The sequence below is a fragment of the Didymosphaeria variabile genome (genome assembly GCF_027946475.1).
Source record: "Didymosphaeria variabile strain IMI 356815 chromosome Unknown scaffold_7, whole genome shotgun sequence".
NCBI classification, from domain to species: Eukaryota; Fungi; Ascomycota; class Dothideomycetes; order Pleosporales; family Didymosphaeriaceae; genus Didymosphaeria; species Didymosphaeria variabile.
In genome coordinates, this window is record NW_026611626.1 from 2625720 (window position 1) to 2641330 (window position 15611).

The 15611-nt window shown below is 53.1% G+C and overlaps 7 protein-coding genes across 7 annotated transcripts; 4 read left to right on the forward strand and 3 right to left on the reverse strand.

Moving 5' to 3' along the window:
* Positions 1-132: 132 nt before the first annotated feature.
* Positions 133-900, forward strand: N0V89_010022 (uncharacterized protein; the record flags this gene model as incomplete). The annotated part of the gene is made up of 2 exons (XM_056218767.1): positions 133-170; positions 219-900. 2 exons carry the CDS (start codon positions 133-135, stop codon positions 898-900), a joined length of 720 nt encoding a protein of 239 aa, XP_056068032.1.
* Positions 901-1558: 658 nt separating this feature from the next.
* On the forward strand, positions 1559-3462 carry N0V89_010023 (uncharacterized protein; the record flags this gene model as incomplete). The annotated part of the gene is made up of 5 exons (XM_056218768.1): positions 1559-1702; positions 1815-2042; positions 2136-3143; positions 3208-3295; positions 3347-3462. 5 exons carry the CDS (start codon positions 1559-1561, stop codon positions 3460-3462), a joined length of 1584 nt encoding a protein of 527 aa, XP_056068033.1.
* Positions 3463-3714: 252 nt separating this feature from the next.
* N0V89_010024 (uncharacterized protein) lies at positions 3715-4964 on the reverse strand (the record flags this gene model as incomplete). The annotated part of the gene is made up of 5 exons (XM_056218769.1): positions 3715-3870; positions 3921-4424; positions 4516-4615; positions 4666-4750; positions 4940-4964. The coding sequence occupies 5 exons, from the start codon at positions 4962-4964 to the stop codon at positions 3715-3717; spliced, it is 870 nt and encodes a 289-aa protein (XP_056068034.1).
* A 339-nt stretch (positions 4965-5303) lies between these two features.
* N0V89_010025 (uncharacterized protein) lies at positions 5304-7069 on the reverse strand (the record flags this gene model as incomplete). Its single annotated transcript, XM_056218770.1, has 2 exons — positions 5304-6908; positions 6962-7069. The coding sequence occupies 2 exons, from the start codon at positions 7067-7069 to the stop codon at positions 5304-5306; spliced, it is 1713 nt and encodes a 570-aa protein (XP_056068035.1).
* A 2740-nt stretch (positions 7070-9809) lies between these two features.
* Positions 9810-11315, forward strand: N0V89_010026 (uncharacterized protein; the record flags this gene model as incomplete). The annotated part of the gene is made up of 1 exon (XM_056218771.1): positions 9810-11315. The coding sequence occupies one exon, from the start codon at positions 9810-9812 to the stop codon at positions 11313-11315; it is 1506 nt and encodes a 501-aa protein (XP_056068036.1).
* Positions 11316-11602: 287 nt separating this feature from the next.
* N0V89_010027 (uncharacterized protein) lies at positions 11603-13624 on the reverse strand (the record flags this gene model as incomplete). Its single annotated transcript, XM_056218772.1, has 6 exons — positions 11603-12210; positions 12262-12428; positions 12487-12580; positions 12633-13245; positions 13306-13405; positions 13455-13624. 6 exons carry the CDS (start codon positions 13622-13624, stop codon positions 11603-11605), a joined length of 1752 nt encoding a protein of 583 aa, XP_056068037.1.
* Positions 13625-14219: 595 nt separating this feature from the next.
* N0V89_010028 (uncharacterized protein) lies at positions 14220-15557 on the forward strand (the record flags this gene model as incomplete). The annotated part of the gene is made up of 2 exons (XM_056218773.1): positions 14220-14350; positions 14438-15557. 2 exons carry the CDS (start codon positions 14220-14222, stop codon positions 15555-15557), a joined length of 1251 nt encoding a protein of 416 aa, XP_056068038.1.
* Positions 15558-15611: the final 54 nt, after the last annotated feature.

The following is a 15611-nucleotide window of genomic DNA, read 5'->3' on the forward strand; positions in this document are numbered from 1 at the left end:
ATCGTGAAGTTCAAAAGTCGCGGGGGAACCTGGCCAAAGCTCCAAATGAGCGCCTTTGGGCACCTCCGCGTTTGCTCCGCATTTGCTTTACTTTACTTCATCTCACACCTCTCACCACACAACAGCGTGACCATGGATCTTGTACAGACAGTGCGAAAAGAAGGAAGCCGGTGTGTACATTTTCGACTAATTATGCTTCTGAGCTAACATGTCTCCAGCGGCGGCCGCGCCGACTTCAAATGGGAAGATGTCAAAGCAGACACCCAACGCGAAAACTACCTGGGCCACTCACTCATGGCCCCCGTAGGCCGGTGGCAACAAGGCCGCGATCTAAACTGGTATGCCAAGGGTGACCAGGACAAGGAGGGAGAAAAATCAGAAGGCGAGAAGCTCGCAGAAGAGAGGCGCAAACTCAAAGAAGCCGAAGAAGATGCCATGCTGCGCGCCATGGGTCTCCCTGTCCCGGAGCGCGCATCGACGAACGCAAACTTGACGCCTCTGGGGGAGAAGGCGCATGAGGCGGATGTTGAGAAGGCTCTTGAGGAGAAAGCAACGGATGGCGATGAGGGAGAAAAGAGGAGGGAGAAGAAGGAGCGGTCACGGAGGCCCAGGGACGACGGTGAGCGCGATAGAAGGAGGAGGCATAGGTCCAGAAGCAGGTCGCGGGATCGGAGAGAAAAGCGACGGGATCGTTCGAGGTCGCGCGATAGGAGGGACAGGGATCGCGATGGCGAGAGGAGACGCCATCGATCACGGAGTCGTGAGCACCTACGGCGGGAGGACCGACATGAGCGGCGTAGAGAGCGACACGGAGACGATGAGCGACCACGGTCACAGGAGCGGTACAGACATCGTAAAAGCCGGTCACCATACGAAAGGCATGAGAGGCGGCGAGATTGAGTCTCAACTCGAAGTTCATATCCTACACAAACTCTGGGTCCCGGATGACTGCGACCGCTGGAAACGTCCGCAGGTCTTCACCTGGCAAGGCAGTCGTGAAGTCAGTAGCAGCAGTTTGAGCTGCCTACCACGTAGATTTGCGGTGTACATCGTTGTGGTCCATTACCACTGCGCCCTCTGGCGAGGAGCTTCAAGTGGTCCTCAAGAAGCCAGGGGCCTCCTCTTTCCTTAGTCAAGTATTTACTTTTGAACTGGGATGGAATAGATCTATGTTCCTTCACAGGAAATTTGAGGTGCTTCCAGATTCAATACATCGAGCATCGTCCTCGGCAAACAGCTAGATCACAGCGTTGCACACTATGAAGCTTTGCACAACGCCCAATAAACATTATGACTTACTCAACAAGCTTACTAGGGTAGGAAGTTCATCCAGATTTTAAGCGCTTCTGACTGGCGAATATGTCGTACCCGATATCGTATCTCGGAATCCGACTCGGAACGGCATCCGGATCCCCAAAGCTCCATAAAGCAACATCTTTACACAGTAGCCCTTTCCCCAAACCTCTTCTCCTATTGTAAACAAAGTATATATGACGCTAGCATCTTACATTAAGACAGATTAGCTTTCATTGTACTGTAACAGCAAGTCCTGTACACCATGCCGGAAGTTTCTGCCGCAGATTGGCAAGGCCTCGCAGCCTCAAAGCGAGAAGACAATCTCAGGAAGATCCCAGAGAAGTGGAGGCTACCCCAGTCGTTGACTGAGCGATTCACAGAAGCATCCGCCATCTCCGTTACTGACGTACCATTAACATGCGGGCTCCTGACATCTAGTCAAGTCGAACTTACCTCTAATTACGACGCCAGTAAGTACTTACGGGCTAAATCCTCTGAACCTGCTCTGTTCAAGGGAGCTCACGTCAATAGCTGCATTGGTCGAGCTTATGCGGAAGAGGGCGGTGACAAGCGTGGAAGTCGTCACGGCATTTTGCAAGAGAGCGGCAATCGCGCAACAATGCGTGAACTGCCTCACAGAGGTCTTTTTCAAGGAAGCCATAGCAAGGGCGGAGGAATGCGATGAGTATCTTGAGTACAACGGACGGCCAATGGGTCCGTTACATGGCCTGCCCATCAGTCTAAAGGTGCGTATTCCCTACTCTTTTTCACATCTCGGAAATTCAATGTCATAGGTAAGTGTCACTGCGAAGTGCAAGAGCTGAACTCCTATAACCTAGGATTCCTTCAACGTCAAAGGTACACAAGCAACAATCGGCTACATCTCCTTCCTCTCCCGCCCACCAGCAACCTCAAACTCCAATCTTGTGAACCTCTTGTACTCGCACGGCGCAGTCTTCTACTGCAAAACCAACCTACCCCAAACAATGATGACTGCGGATTCTCACAATAACCTCTTCGGCCGCACGCTAAATCCGCACAACCTCTCAATGACAGCCGGGGGCTCCACAGGCGGCGAGGGCGCTCTCCTCGCCATGCGTGGCTCAATCCTAGGGCTAGCAACTGACGTAGCTGGCTCGTGCCGTATACCTGCACTGTGCTGCGGACTGGCCAGCTTCAAGCCGAGCGTAGGCAGGGTCCCGTTCGGAGGCGGCGTACCGCCCGGTCGTCTAGGAAGTCCTGGCCCCATCCTGCCTGTAATCGGACCTATGGGCCACTCGATCCGCGACATAGAGCTCACAATGAAGACAATCTGCAACAGCGATACTTGGACTTTCGACGAGAACGTCCTGGGCGTGCCGTGGCGCGCTGTCCAACCTTACACGCGGCCCCTGAGATTTGGCCTCATTCGCGGTATCCCGAAGAGACCTTTGCATCCGCCCATAGCCCGGGCGCTGCATTCCTGCGCTACGAAGCTGAAGGCTAAAGGTCACCCCGTTGTGCTGCTCGATGACAAAGTACCCGATATATGGGACTCCGCTATCCTGGCGTGGAAGTTCTTTCTTCTCGACCCCAAGAAAACTCCCATATCCTACCTTAAGCAAGCGGGCGAGCCCGTGGTACCTAGTTTGGGCACAACAATGGTGGAAGAGATTCGCGGATTTGAGCCAAGTCTGGACGGGCTGTGGGACATGAATCTTGAGCGGTTCAAGGTTTTGCATGCCTGGCATAAGGTGATGGTTGAGAATGAGCTGGATGCGGTCCTGATGCCTGGAAACTCGGCGACGGCGGTGAAGCATGACACGTATGGATTGGCGCCATTTACAGTGTTGCAGAATATGCTGAACGTGAGTATCTCTGTTGTTGTGTGAGGGGTACTAGAGACGTGAAAGCTAACAAGGTGCGTGGTAGTACCCGTCCGGCATTTTGCCGCATTTGAGAGCTGAGGAGGAGCTGGACAGGTCATTCGTTAAAGAAGATGCTGCTTATGAACCGCCGTGTACGTGCCCTTGTAGTTTAGTTTAAGAGTATAGAACTGACTCGTGAACAGATGAACCGAAAGTTCTAGAAGGACTACCGGCGCATGTCCAAGTCATGGGAAAAGCGATGAAAGATGAGGAGCTTATGGAAATATTGAAGGTTGTCGAGAAGACCTTGGCGGAATGAAATTGTGACACAGCAGCGACATGAAATGGGACATGGATACGAAGGCTGATAGGAGTCAACCGGTGGAAATTGGAGACAGGCCTTCTCCAGAGGCTTAGTTGCTGTGCGCACGTAACATGACGCACACGTTACGCTACGTCTGATATATCATCCGCCAAACTTTTTCAGAACACGACCCAAAAGGCTGTGCATACCGCAGTCTTCAATGCAGACGTGAAACTCATCTCTTCCCAGACCAACAACCCATCGGCTCTAGATGGAGGGGGGCTCAGTCTCGCCGAGGCCACGAGCTCCTCCACTCATGTCACCCTGCGACTCCTTACACTCGTCACAAACGCACTCTGTATGCTCCTTCGAGTCCTCCTTAGAACTCTCCAACCCCTCGAGGTCCTCGGGTTCATCAAGCTCCTATTTGCTATTAGCCTGGTCCAATCCGAAAAGAGATCACTTGAACTTACTCCAGGAACGGGGCCGGTCTCCTCCAGCTCCCCAACGGTCGTTCCGCTAGCTTCTCCAGGACCCTGCTCTCCATATTTGGCACGTAGTTCGAGAAGGAGCTTCAATTTCACCTTCAGCTCCAGCTTGTAGAAGTCATCAGGGAGGTCCGAAATGGCCTCATCGGGGAGGCTTTGCAGTAGCTCGTTGGCGTAGTTCAACATGTACGAATACGCCTTCGCCTTGTTCTCCTGCTCTTGAGCCTTGGCCTCTTCCTCCTCTTTGGCCTTCTTCTCGGCGGCCTCTTTCTGCATCTGTGCGAGGCGAGACGCAGAGCCCTTACCCGCGGCCAGGATGGGCTTATAGTTGGATGTCTTAAGGCGGGCGGAGAGCTTTGCGGAGGCGGAGGGGGTGGTGAAAGTTTTGCTGTTCTTCGCGGCCTGGGCTTTGGCAACCATGGCGGCACGGTTGGAAGGGAAATTGGAATTGTCGGGTTCGGTTGGCACGGAGGTTTTGGTAGTTGAAGTCTGAAGTAGCCAAGTTAGCATTGTACTGACCAATCATGCGCATGACGTGATTGAAGGGGAATTCGCTGGAAGCAGACAGGTTAGTACGGACCTCACCCGCGGCGGTAGCCGAGGGAGTGTTGGTGGTCAAGCCATCGTCGCCGATGGAGAGAGAATTGATGTCGGGCAGGGCACCAGAGGAGCTGGAGCCGCTACAGCATGGTTAGCAAAGAGAAATCGAAAGATTAGAGCTGGGCCGTACATGTCGGTGGCGACCTTTGCGATCTCGTTGGTAGAAGAGCTCATCTTGTCCTGTGTGTACTTGCGATGAGAACTGTGCGTGGATTCTGCTGCGACGTCAGTACTATCAATTAAAGACGCACAAGAATCGAATGTAGTGTCAGAGGGATCGAGATATCCAGGCGCGCGGTGGGGTAATTAAAGCTGTGCAAACGCTCTCGCGCTATCACGTGACGCCCATGGCACTGCCCCGTTCTCGAGGCAAACGCAGGTGAAGGAGGGGAAAATGTCCTTACCATGCGAGAACGGGTCCTTCTTCATGTGACTGCCGGTATATAATGTGGTTTTCGTACATCAAGTCCGAATTTTCTTCAGTTTTCATAGTGGTTAGACCGTTCATCTGAAACCGGACACCTGGGCAAATGTTGTAAATTGATGGAGAAGCAAGATGTTCTACATCGTGTTGAGTGTTCTTTAAGACATGTCCCCAACTATCTCAATCAATTGACTCACATCTCTAACTCTATACTCGCTGTATATGGATTGTGGGATTGCAAAGACTCTAATTCCGACGCTGAGCTAGATAGAGTATGTCCTTGCGCGCATGTCCCTACACCTTGATACGCCACCAATGAGAACCGCGGATGAGATATACATGTCTTAAACGTACAATGCTTCTCTGAAGAAATTACATCGCTGGACAAACGCTGGGTCTGGCGTTGGAATCCCAACACCCTTGTTCGATAGGCTAGCCATAACATGGTTTGACCCATAGACTGGCATCGGTACCACTCCCGGGCCGTTCGGATTGCCAGTCGCTCCGAAATTTAACATCCATTCTTGCATGGTCTTCGCTACTGTCTCGTTGACAGTGCCAAAGCCGTATTTGTCTTGCGCTGGACCGTTATTGTAGAAGACGTAAGGATTGTCTTCGCCATGCAGACCAGCGCCTTCGCCAAACAGCCAGGCGTGGGACTGGTCCACTCCCCATGTCTCCATCACGGCTTGGACGTTGCAACTGACTAACATATCAGCAAGTAAAGTGGCGGCTCGGGAGAACGTGGTATTGTAGCCCAATGTCTTGTTGGTGTATATTGGCGGATACAGCGAGCTGGCAATCTCATTCTTGGCGGCAGGCTGTGCCTCTGGGAAAAGCGAAGAGTTCGAGGAGTTGACAACGGCATTGAAGGCGGTATCGTTCTGTATCGCCGGATCCGTGAAGAGAAACCCTTCGTTCGTGTTGTGCGCAGCAAGTACGGCTCCCACATTCTTGGAGTATCGACCTTGCTGTAACAGCAGAGTAGGCAGCTGCGGCACGAAGTTCCCGTCAACCACAGGTCCAAAACCGCCGGAGCTTCCATATGATGCCTCAAATATGGTCAACGAGTTTGCTGCAATGACGGCTTCGGAGGGCAGCTCTCTAAGTTGGGTAAGTGTTGACACGTTTGCGGCGGTGAGGAAGTTCTGAAACGTCTGCTCTTGCACTGCATCGTAAGGATTCGGATTAAATGCCGGCGATATCATGAGTGCTTTAGAGAACGGAGCGTTGCCCTTGGCTCCACCGAAAGCTGTCAGCTGATGCAAAGTGGAAGATCCGCCTGCGCTCTCGCCCATCATTGTGACCTTGTTAGGATCGCCTCCGAAGCGATATATATTCTTCTGCATCCACTCCAATGCTAGGCGCTGGTCGTACAAGCCAGCATTGGGAGTAGCACCACTACCAGCGAAACTGGGTCCAGCAAGCCAGCCGAAAGCTCCAAGACGGTAGTTGATGGCGACGTAGATAATTCCAGGTGCAGTTGCTGGATTCTTCATGGACTGCGCAAGAAGACCGGCGGCGTTACCCTGAGAGTCCTTGTAGCCTTGGTAGAAGCCTCCTCCATGTGTCCACATCATGACAGGAGCGCCACCACTTTTCTTTAACGTTCCATTATCGAACACACTCTTTGGAACAAAAACATCGAGGAACAAGCAATCTTCGGTTGCGCGACCATCAGCCTGAGGCGATGGCTTCGCTTTGCCAGTGAAGCCTGGAGGCGGTATCTGCTGAAAGGCGCTTATGTTGGCATTGGAGAAGTAAGCCTTCGTAAAGAGCGCGCGCTCTTTTGCCCAGCTAACTTCTCCTTGGATGCAGATCCGACCGTCCTGACCATCGTTCATCAGTGTACGGTTGAGGTGCGGTTCTTTAGGTGCAGCGAAGCGAAGTGCTCCCACAGGCGGCTGTGCATAGCGAATGTTGCTGAAATTGTAATATTGTCCAGTTTCCTATGACCTTCGTTAGCAGATGCTCGTTTTCGAATCGCACACTTCCTGCTTACATTAAGCGTAGCTTGCCAAAGTCCGTAGCCAAGGTCGACAATAGGAGCAGCTGCACTAGCTGTTGCGACGCAGCTTGCAAGCGTGGTATAGAGGTAACGACTTAGCATAGTGTCTGAGCGATGGCAAAGAAGTCAAGTCTCCGGGTGATGGCAGAGTAAGAGATACTGTTCGTGGACAATGACCAGTGCTTTATATCTATCCTCGATCGAAGCCACAATGACCTTAGGCAGGCTTTTGCAATGTCGCACCTTCCGGGGCATGGCTTTGCAAGTGCACATCCCCCTAATCCTGCTTAGTCTGCACCGCCTGGAGAATTCAAAGACCCCTCATGGATGCCAAAAGGCGATTTAAGATGAAGTGGATGTGGGCTAAAGAGCTACTATACCTTCGTGGTCCCGTCCAGTCCTGGCTGACTGCGAGGTGCTTTCTAGCGCAGGAGCTCGGAAATTGCCATCCTCTAGGAGGTAGAGTTAGTGTAGATGATGTTGATCCGCCGCATCGGATGGGAGGAAAGGGACTAGGAACTGCTAGCCCAATCAGGATGGCGTGCGAGGTGCGCGCTAGCGTAAACGTCAATGTACCTTACAAGTCATCTTAGTGTGACTCCGGCTTCCTCCTCTGCAATAAGCGATGACGTTCTTCATGGTTGATGGGTTGATGCGTCCACGAACTTACTAGCTCCTCAGGTTCATGATAACGATATGGATGCACCCCTGATGACCCTTCTCCAAAGAGCGAATGCAATGCGTTGATCATGGGTGGTAGGCCTGGAAGATCCACAGGTAAGCGGTGTCCGCCATCCTCAGATGCGCCATAGTGTTTGACGACTTGCAGGCTGTATAACGTGCAGAAGGCGGAAGGTGAAATGTGATGAAGCGAGACCGACGTGCCAGCGCTGTCGGAATGCGTACATGATATGCGATGGATATCCCCCTGGTGTCAAACAAAGCAGATTCGTCGATGAAACCAATCGGTTCGCAAATCCATGCAATGCTTCCAAGACTGCGGCTGAGGAACGGCAAATCGAGAAGCCTGCCCCTGTTAGCACATTTGAAACGGTTCGAGCCTTGGACTCAGCGAGACCTTCGCCGCCTCAAAGCATGGCGTTGCACGCCTTTCGCGAAAACATCTGGATATCGTTTGTGACGACTTTCCTGTTTCCAGGATCAGAATATGCCATGCCGCTAGGAGTAACCTCTTGGATAGTTCACGCCATCCAGATAGACCCAACTTCCGTTGTCTTATACAGCGCGTGCTGTCTGTCCGCAACTTTGTTCGCGCGCTCGCATGGCATGATGGAACCTGATCTCACGTACAGCGCTTCCTATTACTCACGGGCACTCAAAGAACTGGCACGGAACCTGGAAGATGCAGCGCGTTGGCATGAGCCTGCAAATGTCGCTGCTACGTTGTTGCTTGGTTTATATGAACTAGCGGTATTCGGAAGTGGGCGCGGTTGGATGGAACACGCTGGGGGCTCGGAAAGATTGATAGAGATGCGTGGAGCGGATGCGACCCGGACAGAGCCTGCAAGATTTTATAGCAAGATGGCTACCTTTCAAGTCATCCCACGGGCAATAGCGCGTAGAAAACGAGTCTTCCTCGAAAAGAACGAGTGGCAAGCTCTGGGCGACCTTGGACCAAATGAGCCCACAAGACTTGGAGCTCGCATCGGGTGTATCCTCGCGAAGGTCCCAGGACTACTACAGGAGAGCGACCAAGCTCAGTTGAACGGCGACCACACTGTTTCTATCCATCAGCTTGAGTTACGCCTGATTAGTGTTTTGTCCGATTTCTTTCAATGGAGGTGGTCTTGGGAGCGATGCCACCCCAAAGTTGCCTACGAGGTGACTGTAAAGACGTCCGCAACAGAACCACCTTTATATGACACCGTACTCCATTTCAAGGAATACTTTCCCGCTATACATGTCATGCGATACAACGCGGGGCTGCTCCTAGTCTTAGAGTTGGCGCGGAGTCACTCTCTTGCGAATTGTCCAGAGCAAGCTTTAGCGTTGCTGGCAAAGGCTGGAGTCATTCCGCCAGAGCAATTGAACCCAATGCTGCTCCCTCACGTGGGCCTTACCATTGAGCATATCATACACGAGATTTTTCGGTCAATCGAGTTCCTTCTCCGAAATGAGCATCATTTCAACGCAGCATTCCAGCTATTGTTCCCGCTAAAGATCGTTGCCAAATTTCTTCGGAACGAACAACAATTGCTGTGGGTACAGCGGATAGTTGCAGAGATAGCCATGGGAAAGGGCGTGCGATTTGCACAGCGAATTCTAAGACCAGAGGATATATGTCAAGATTCGGTGACCAGCTATCAATGATGACAGCACATTACCGTCAGCAGAATTGGTGAAGAAGACCTTGAAAGTCATAATTGGCCCCCGAGGTATGGCTCAGCAGAAGCATCATGCCTGCGGCGGAGACGCGACCCTTGAGTCCAGGTATGACCCTCGCGAATCGAGCAGGCACGTCTCCTTCCCGTTCACCGCCAGAAATCCTGGCGAATTGCAAGAGCGCCAGGCACGCGCCGCCGACTTTCACCCAAACAGCACGGGACGCTGCAGATGGGAGACCCGCATACGGAAAACCGCACATACCACACCGCCTCACCTCCAGACCTGCTTGTCTATAAACACCGTGCCGCGGGTCTTACGCTCATTCCCCATACTCCCTCAACACTGCTTACTCGACGCGAAGAGCAACTTCGAGCAACATCCACCAGGGTCGACTTCTTGCTTGCGCTTATAAGCACCACAGTACGGTACACTGTCTCTTTCGACAAACCCCACATCGGCACTCGTCAAAGGTCAATTTCACCACGAAATAGAAGTAATGAATACCGACATCTACCCCACCCTCGGCGCCGCCATCGCCATATTCATCACCATCGTGTACCAGGCCTACTACATGTACACCGGCGGAAGCCTCACTGGGAGCCCGTGGGGCTGTCTAATTGCGATCTCCATGGTCGTTGGCGAACCCATACTCCGCACCGCTCTCGCCGTAACAACCGCTAAATCTTGCGATACTAACGAGATCGTACTACCGCTGAGCTTTGGGTGGCTGAGCCATGCGGTGACCTCCCTTCTACCTGTCTTGGCGGGCGTGCGTGGCCTCATGCCAGAGCCCGAGATCGATTGTCAGATTGTCAACATGAAGTCTGGGAAGTCGCGGAAGAACAAGAGCTGGGTATTGGCGAGTATGGTGCGTGACCTGGAGAAAGAGACAGATGATAGCGTCGGCGGGCTCAACATTTCTGTCTACGAGGCTGGAAAGGTGAACACCCGAGCTGTGGGCGACCGTTGTCCTTACACATTGACCAACTTCACTTTCTGGGTACAGTTCGTGCCAATCACTGTTGTTGAGCTGTTCCGAATTTCTCACCCGAAATACCTGTTCCAGGACTCGGCATTGATCTTGCTGCTGGTCTTCTTTGGTATGTGTTTGAGCATTTTGACGACGCAGCTTTCCGCTTGGCGCGCTGAGAAGTTCACCGCCCGTGCCGATGGAGGAGATAAGAACGTGTATGCCTTGACGCGCGGCGATGGCCACCGTCATGTCTTCATCATCCGCAACTGCCACGGCAAAGCTCTCAATCTGGAGGACCTCGCAGTTGCAGGCACATCCAACTATGACTGGTTCGGTACCGGAGGTGGGTATATTCTCATCGGTACTACGCTGGGCTGGCTGGCTTTCACCGTCGTCGCATGTCACCTCACACGCGGTGCTGCTCTCTTATTCGGGGTTCTGGCACTCGGATCGGTCTCCAACATCATCACCGCCGCTTGTCCTGCAGACTTCTTCCGCCGCGTTGCCCAATACATGAACACTTTGCCCGGTGCCTACAAGCGGAACCAGCTCGTCATCAAATCGCCGTGCCCCATCGACCTCACCTTCCGCGAATCGTTGTCCCACGGCAATGTCATGGAAGCTCTGAAGAATCTTGAGACACGATTCCCCGGGTACGGTGAGAAGCTACTCAAGATATTCTTCCCTACCCAACCTAGTCCGGAGGACGAGCTCTTCTGGGCGAACGCAAAGGCAGAGATCAACCGAGAGCATACCCGCGGAGCCGAAGAGACGAAAGATGGCAACAATCAGGTACACGATGAGGTAGTTGTGGAACCAGAGGAACTCGAAGAGGCCATGGGAGATGCAGCCACCCCGACATCCTCTTCCGCCTTCCTAGTGGGCGAGGAGCAGGGCAGCTTGCAGAAGGTGGCAGAAGAGGACGACAACGTCGCCAAGAAGAACCAGGGTGAGAAGGAGCGGCGAGTGATCGAGGGTGAGGGCACCAGCCCCAAGTCGGCCTACCTCAAGAGCCGCCGTCGGGGCTAGACACCGCTTCCGCTTAAGGGCCGAAGTCAGGGATGTGCTTATATATTACCCTGCATGATTATGGTCGATTTGGGTTACGGTAACTACTTCGTTGACGTCGGGCGGTGACGTTCCTGTACATCCAGTTGGGAAAGCGCCATGAAGGGTTAACACAAAGCTTGTTCAATCCAGGTAGCAGATAGATCAATCTTGCTTACACAACTGGTTTGCATTGCATGAGTACATTAGAATTTACTCCAGTGACGCAACTGTCTAACTTAGTATTCGCCCCTCTGACATAAGCGTGTTCACTTCTCTTCCAAGCCCTTCTCCTTGCCGTGATCATCTACAACATTTCGCTCAACTGTAGCCTCCACATGCTCCGTCATCAGATCCTTCACACCGCTCATGCATGCCACACTCGCGATTGCCAGCGCCACGAAAGGCACCACACTCCACCATCCCAGCCTGTATGCCCTCGCATACGACCAATGGCTCGCCTCCAACGCAGCCATCATGATGTTCGCGTTTGACCCTGGGACCTGCCCAGTGCCAGCCTCCATGGCTTCAAGCAAGGCCGGGACTGAAGATGAAGGAAGACCGGCAGCAATGGCGGCAGAACCAACGTCAGATGCATAGTGGGAGTTAAGGCGCCCATTGACTATAGCGTTGATCACCGCGGACCCAAAAGCACCTCCAATGGCGCGTGCGGAGAAGGCAAGGCCTGTGGCAGTGGAGAGATAGGCATGGGGTGCGGTAAATTGGATGCAGGCAACCAGCAGAGTGAGAGGACCTGATGTGCCAATACCAGCGAGGACTGCGAAGACGAGCTGTGGAGTATTCCATGACGGTCGAATGTTCGCATAGCATATTGTAGTGACAAGGAAGATAACGTACGTAAGAACCAGAGGGGATTCTGCACACATAGATTAGCAAAGATAGGCATATCTAGCGAGAGTGGACTTACTTAGATCCTTAAATTGCGTTGCCCACCAGGTCACAACAAGAGAGAATGTTAGAGATGGGATCTGATAGGACATTTGTCGAACAGCAATGTCCCAGCTGTTGCTCTCGAAGCCCAAGTTTAGGATTATTTGTGGAGTGACCGAGTTCACTGCAGAGTAGAAGATCCACCTGGTAGCAATAATAAGCTCATGATCAGCAAACCAAGTGGATAATTATTTGAACTCACCCCTCTACTGCGAAAGCAAACGTTGCCAGCCAGAAATTGGGACCATTGCTAAAGAATACATGGGCGACCATGCCGTCCGTTCGGCCTTTCCATTCTGCGGGCGGCTATCAGTCTATCGTCTTCGAGAATCTTGAGGGTAGGCTTACCGTAGATGCAGAATGCGAGGACTAAGACGAATCCGACAACGAGATTAGCGCACACGTGTGGATCACTCCAGTGGTAAGCTCCTCCTGCCCAGTTGAGTGCCAGGAGCATAAGCGTTGCACCTGCAATAAACAGGACACTGCCGATGGGATCGCAAGCCCAGACATACTCCTTGAAGCTCATGCGAGAATACTCGGTGCGTTTCTTTGGCCAGTAGAATGCCAAAAACCCCACAGCTGTAGCTCCATGTAGACCAGCCATTATCCAGAAGATGTTTCGCCAGCCTGTCGGATTCGCGTTGGTCACTGCGCCTGCACCCAATCCTCCAACCAGACCTCCGACGGCACCCCCAAGGAACGCAAAACCGTTCGCCAATGCACGGTACTTTAGAGGCAGAATTTCCGACGGAATCGATTGGACGATGGAAATCGTGGCTAGCGTGATGCCTACGAGGATGCCACCGCCAATTAACATGTCCATAGACGTAGCTTTGGCGCAGATGATACTTCCTACGACTGCGATAAGCGGTGGAATGGATGCGAACAGTTTACGGTCAAGAACATCAGATAGTCGGCCGACGAGCGGGGAGAGCACAGTTTGCATCAGCAGTGGGCCCTATTTGATGTCAGTAGTCTTGTTCATGTTGAGAGCGCGGCAATCAAATGGTCCACATACCTGGATAATCCAACCCGATATAGCAGGCTGGCCTAAGTCGCGAACTATGAAGGCTATCACACTTCCAGCTGCCACAACAACATAAACTTGTGCCATAATGCTAAATCAGGTAAGCATGGTTCAATGGCGAAAGCGTTAGGTATACGCACGCGAAGCAGCTCACGAAAACCACCACCCATGATCGCCAAGTGAGATCAATGTGGATGAGGTCCTGTTGTGCCTCTTGCTGCATGGGAACCACATGCGCGTTCACATTATGGGGCTTGGGGGGATGTGAAGTTGTATCTTCGACGTTGGTGACATCGCTTTTCGGATCCATCTTGTAGGGATGGGCGATGGAAGAGGCTTAACCAGCTCAACAGTGAAAAGGATAGTTAATTAAACCCTGGAGACCTACATGGGCACGACTGGATTTTGAATCATTGCTGATCGTACCCCGGCCGACCCCAGACGACCCCAGACGACACGTGCTGGTGCCGCCATGCAGGAAAGCGACTGGTGCAAATCGGCAGTTGTGATAGACGGCCCTGGCCTCTTTACAGGGAGCCTCGGACACGCCACATCCATTGGAGGATGAAGGTTTCCGACGGGCATGACTCGGTGGTTTATGCGGGGGAGGTTGGGGTTGTCCATCCGTGGGGTAGGACAGCGCGCCAAGGCTCGGAACGGTCGCGCTTTCCTTTCCTTCAACGTTCCGACACCCACAAAATTTCACGAACGGCAGGCACGAATTGGCTTCGAACAGCAACACCCATCATGCACCATAAGGAAGGCGACTGGCAGAATAACCCCAAACAGGAGCATCCTCTGTTGCCTTGAAACCGCTTCTTCCCTTGTTAACACGTTGTTCACGTAATCTACCCGCTGCACATTATAACTCGGCTTCTTCTATCTCGACGCACCTTGAGCCCGCCATGGCTGTTCCCGCCGCGGCCACCGGGCAACTCGTCCCTTTGAGGACCAAAGACGAAGTGCGAGCCAGCCTGGAGACGCACACCGTCTATGTCGTCGAGATTCCCGCCCGCTTCGCTAATGCCGTCAAAGAGTGAGTTACCCTGCCAAAACTGCGCTTGTCTGTGTCGTTGCGACACGGGCAGACACCGGTCACGAATGCTATTCTGACGGCATCCAGCGCGGTCCAAGACGCCGCTCCTGACTTCAAGACTGCCGAGATATCCCACCTTCGCCGCGTCGTCCAGTTCAAGTACCTGCCGGCACACCTGCAGAAGCAGTTCTACCCGCCCGCGAGGCTCCAAAGAGGTAGTTGCAGTAGCGATAATGACGAGCCCTCCCCTGCATCTTTATTTATCCCGCTTCCGCCATCCGATGATGAGTCTAGTACTAAAGATGTGGATACAGTGCGCTTCTTCCTGCTTTGCCCAACCCGATGTTTCAAGCCTGCCGAACTGGTCGCCATACTTCGCAAGAATCCACCGTTCAGCGTCATGAACATATACCCGAAGCTGCTGTATGTGACCGTCCCGGCTCTGGCGCCAACGTCGGCCGAACAAGCAAACCAGTGGAGCGAGCAGTACTGGCCCATCGCGTACAAGAACACGAACCCCTACGGACCTCACCCAAGCCTGGTCGCCCGCAACACTGCCGAAATAGAGCCCGAAGCCAGCAATTGGCTTTCGCTTGCCTCCACCGCTGCGGCTGAGATATCCGTGCTTGGAATCGGCGAAAAGGTCGCCTGTGTCGTCGTAGACCGCACCCGTGGAGTGTCCGAGGTCATTGCCGTAGCAGGCGATTGCCGTTGGCGTTCGCCACTTGGCGAAGCCGAAGCTCATACCGGCGGTGGAAATGTCATGGCCCATTCTGTGCAGCGTGCCATCGCCATGGTAGCCAAGAAACGACTTCGAATGGCAGGCACGGATCCTACCCGTTTGGACCGATCCTTGTTTTGCGATGTGCCTCTTACGGAGGTTGAGAAGGCGCCCTACGACAAGGACAACATCCCGGCCAACGGTTACCTGTGCGTGGATCTGGACATTTATCTTACGCATGAGCCCTGCGTTATGTGCACTATGGCTATTCTACACTCTCGATTCAGGCGTTGTGTTTTCAGCAAGCGTATGCCTCTGACGGGAGGGTTGACTGCCGATACCGCTGGAAATGCCGCCAACCCTGGAAAAGGTCTGCAGCATGGCATCTTCTGGCGACCGACCGAGCTGAACTGGAAGTTCCTAGCTTGGGAATTCCCGGCCAAAGCCGACTCGGCCGCAAGCATTGCGGATACTGTGCATGTTTAGGAATCGCTTTCGGGATGGAGGACGGCGTTGAATTGGATACCACCAGCATTGTGT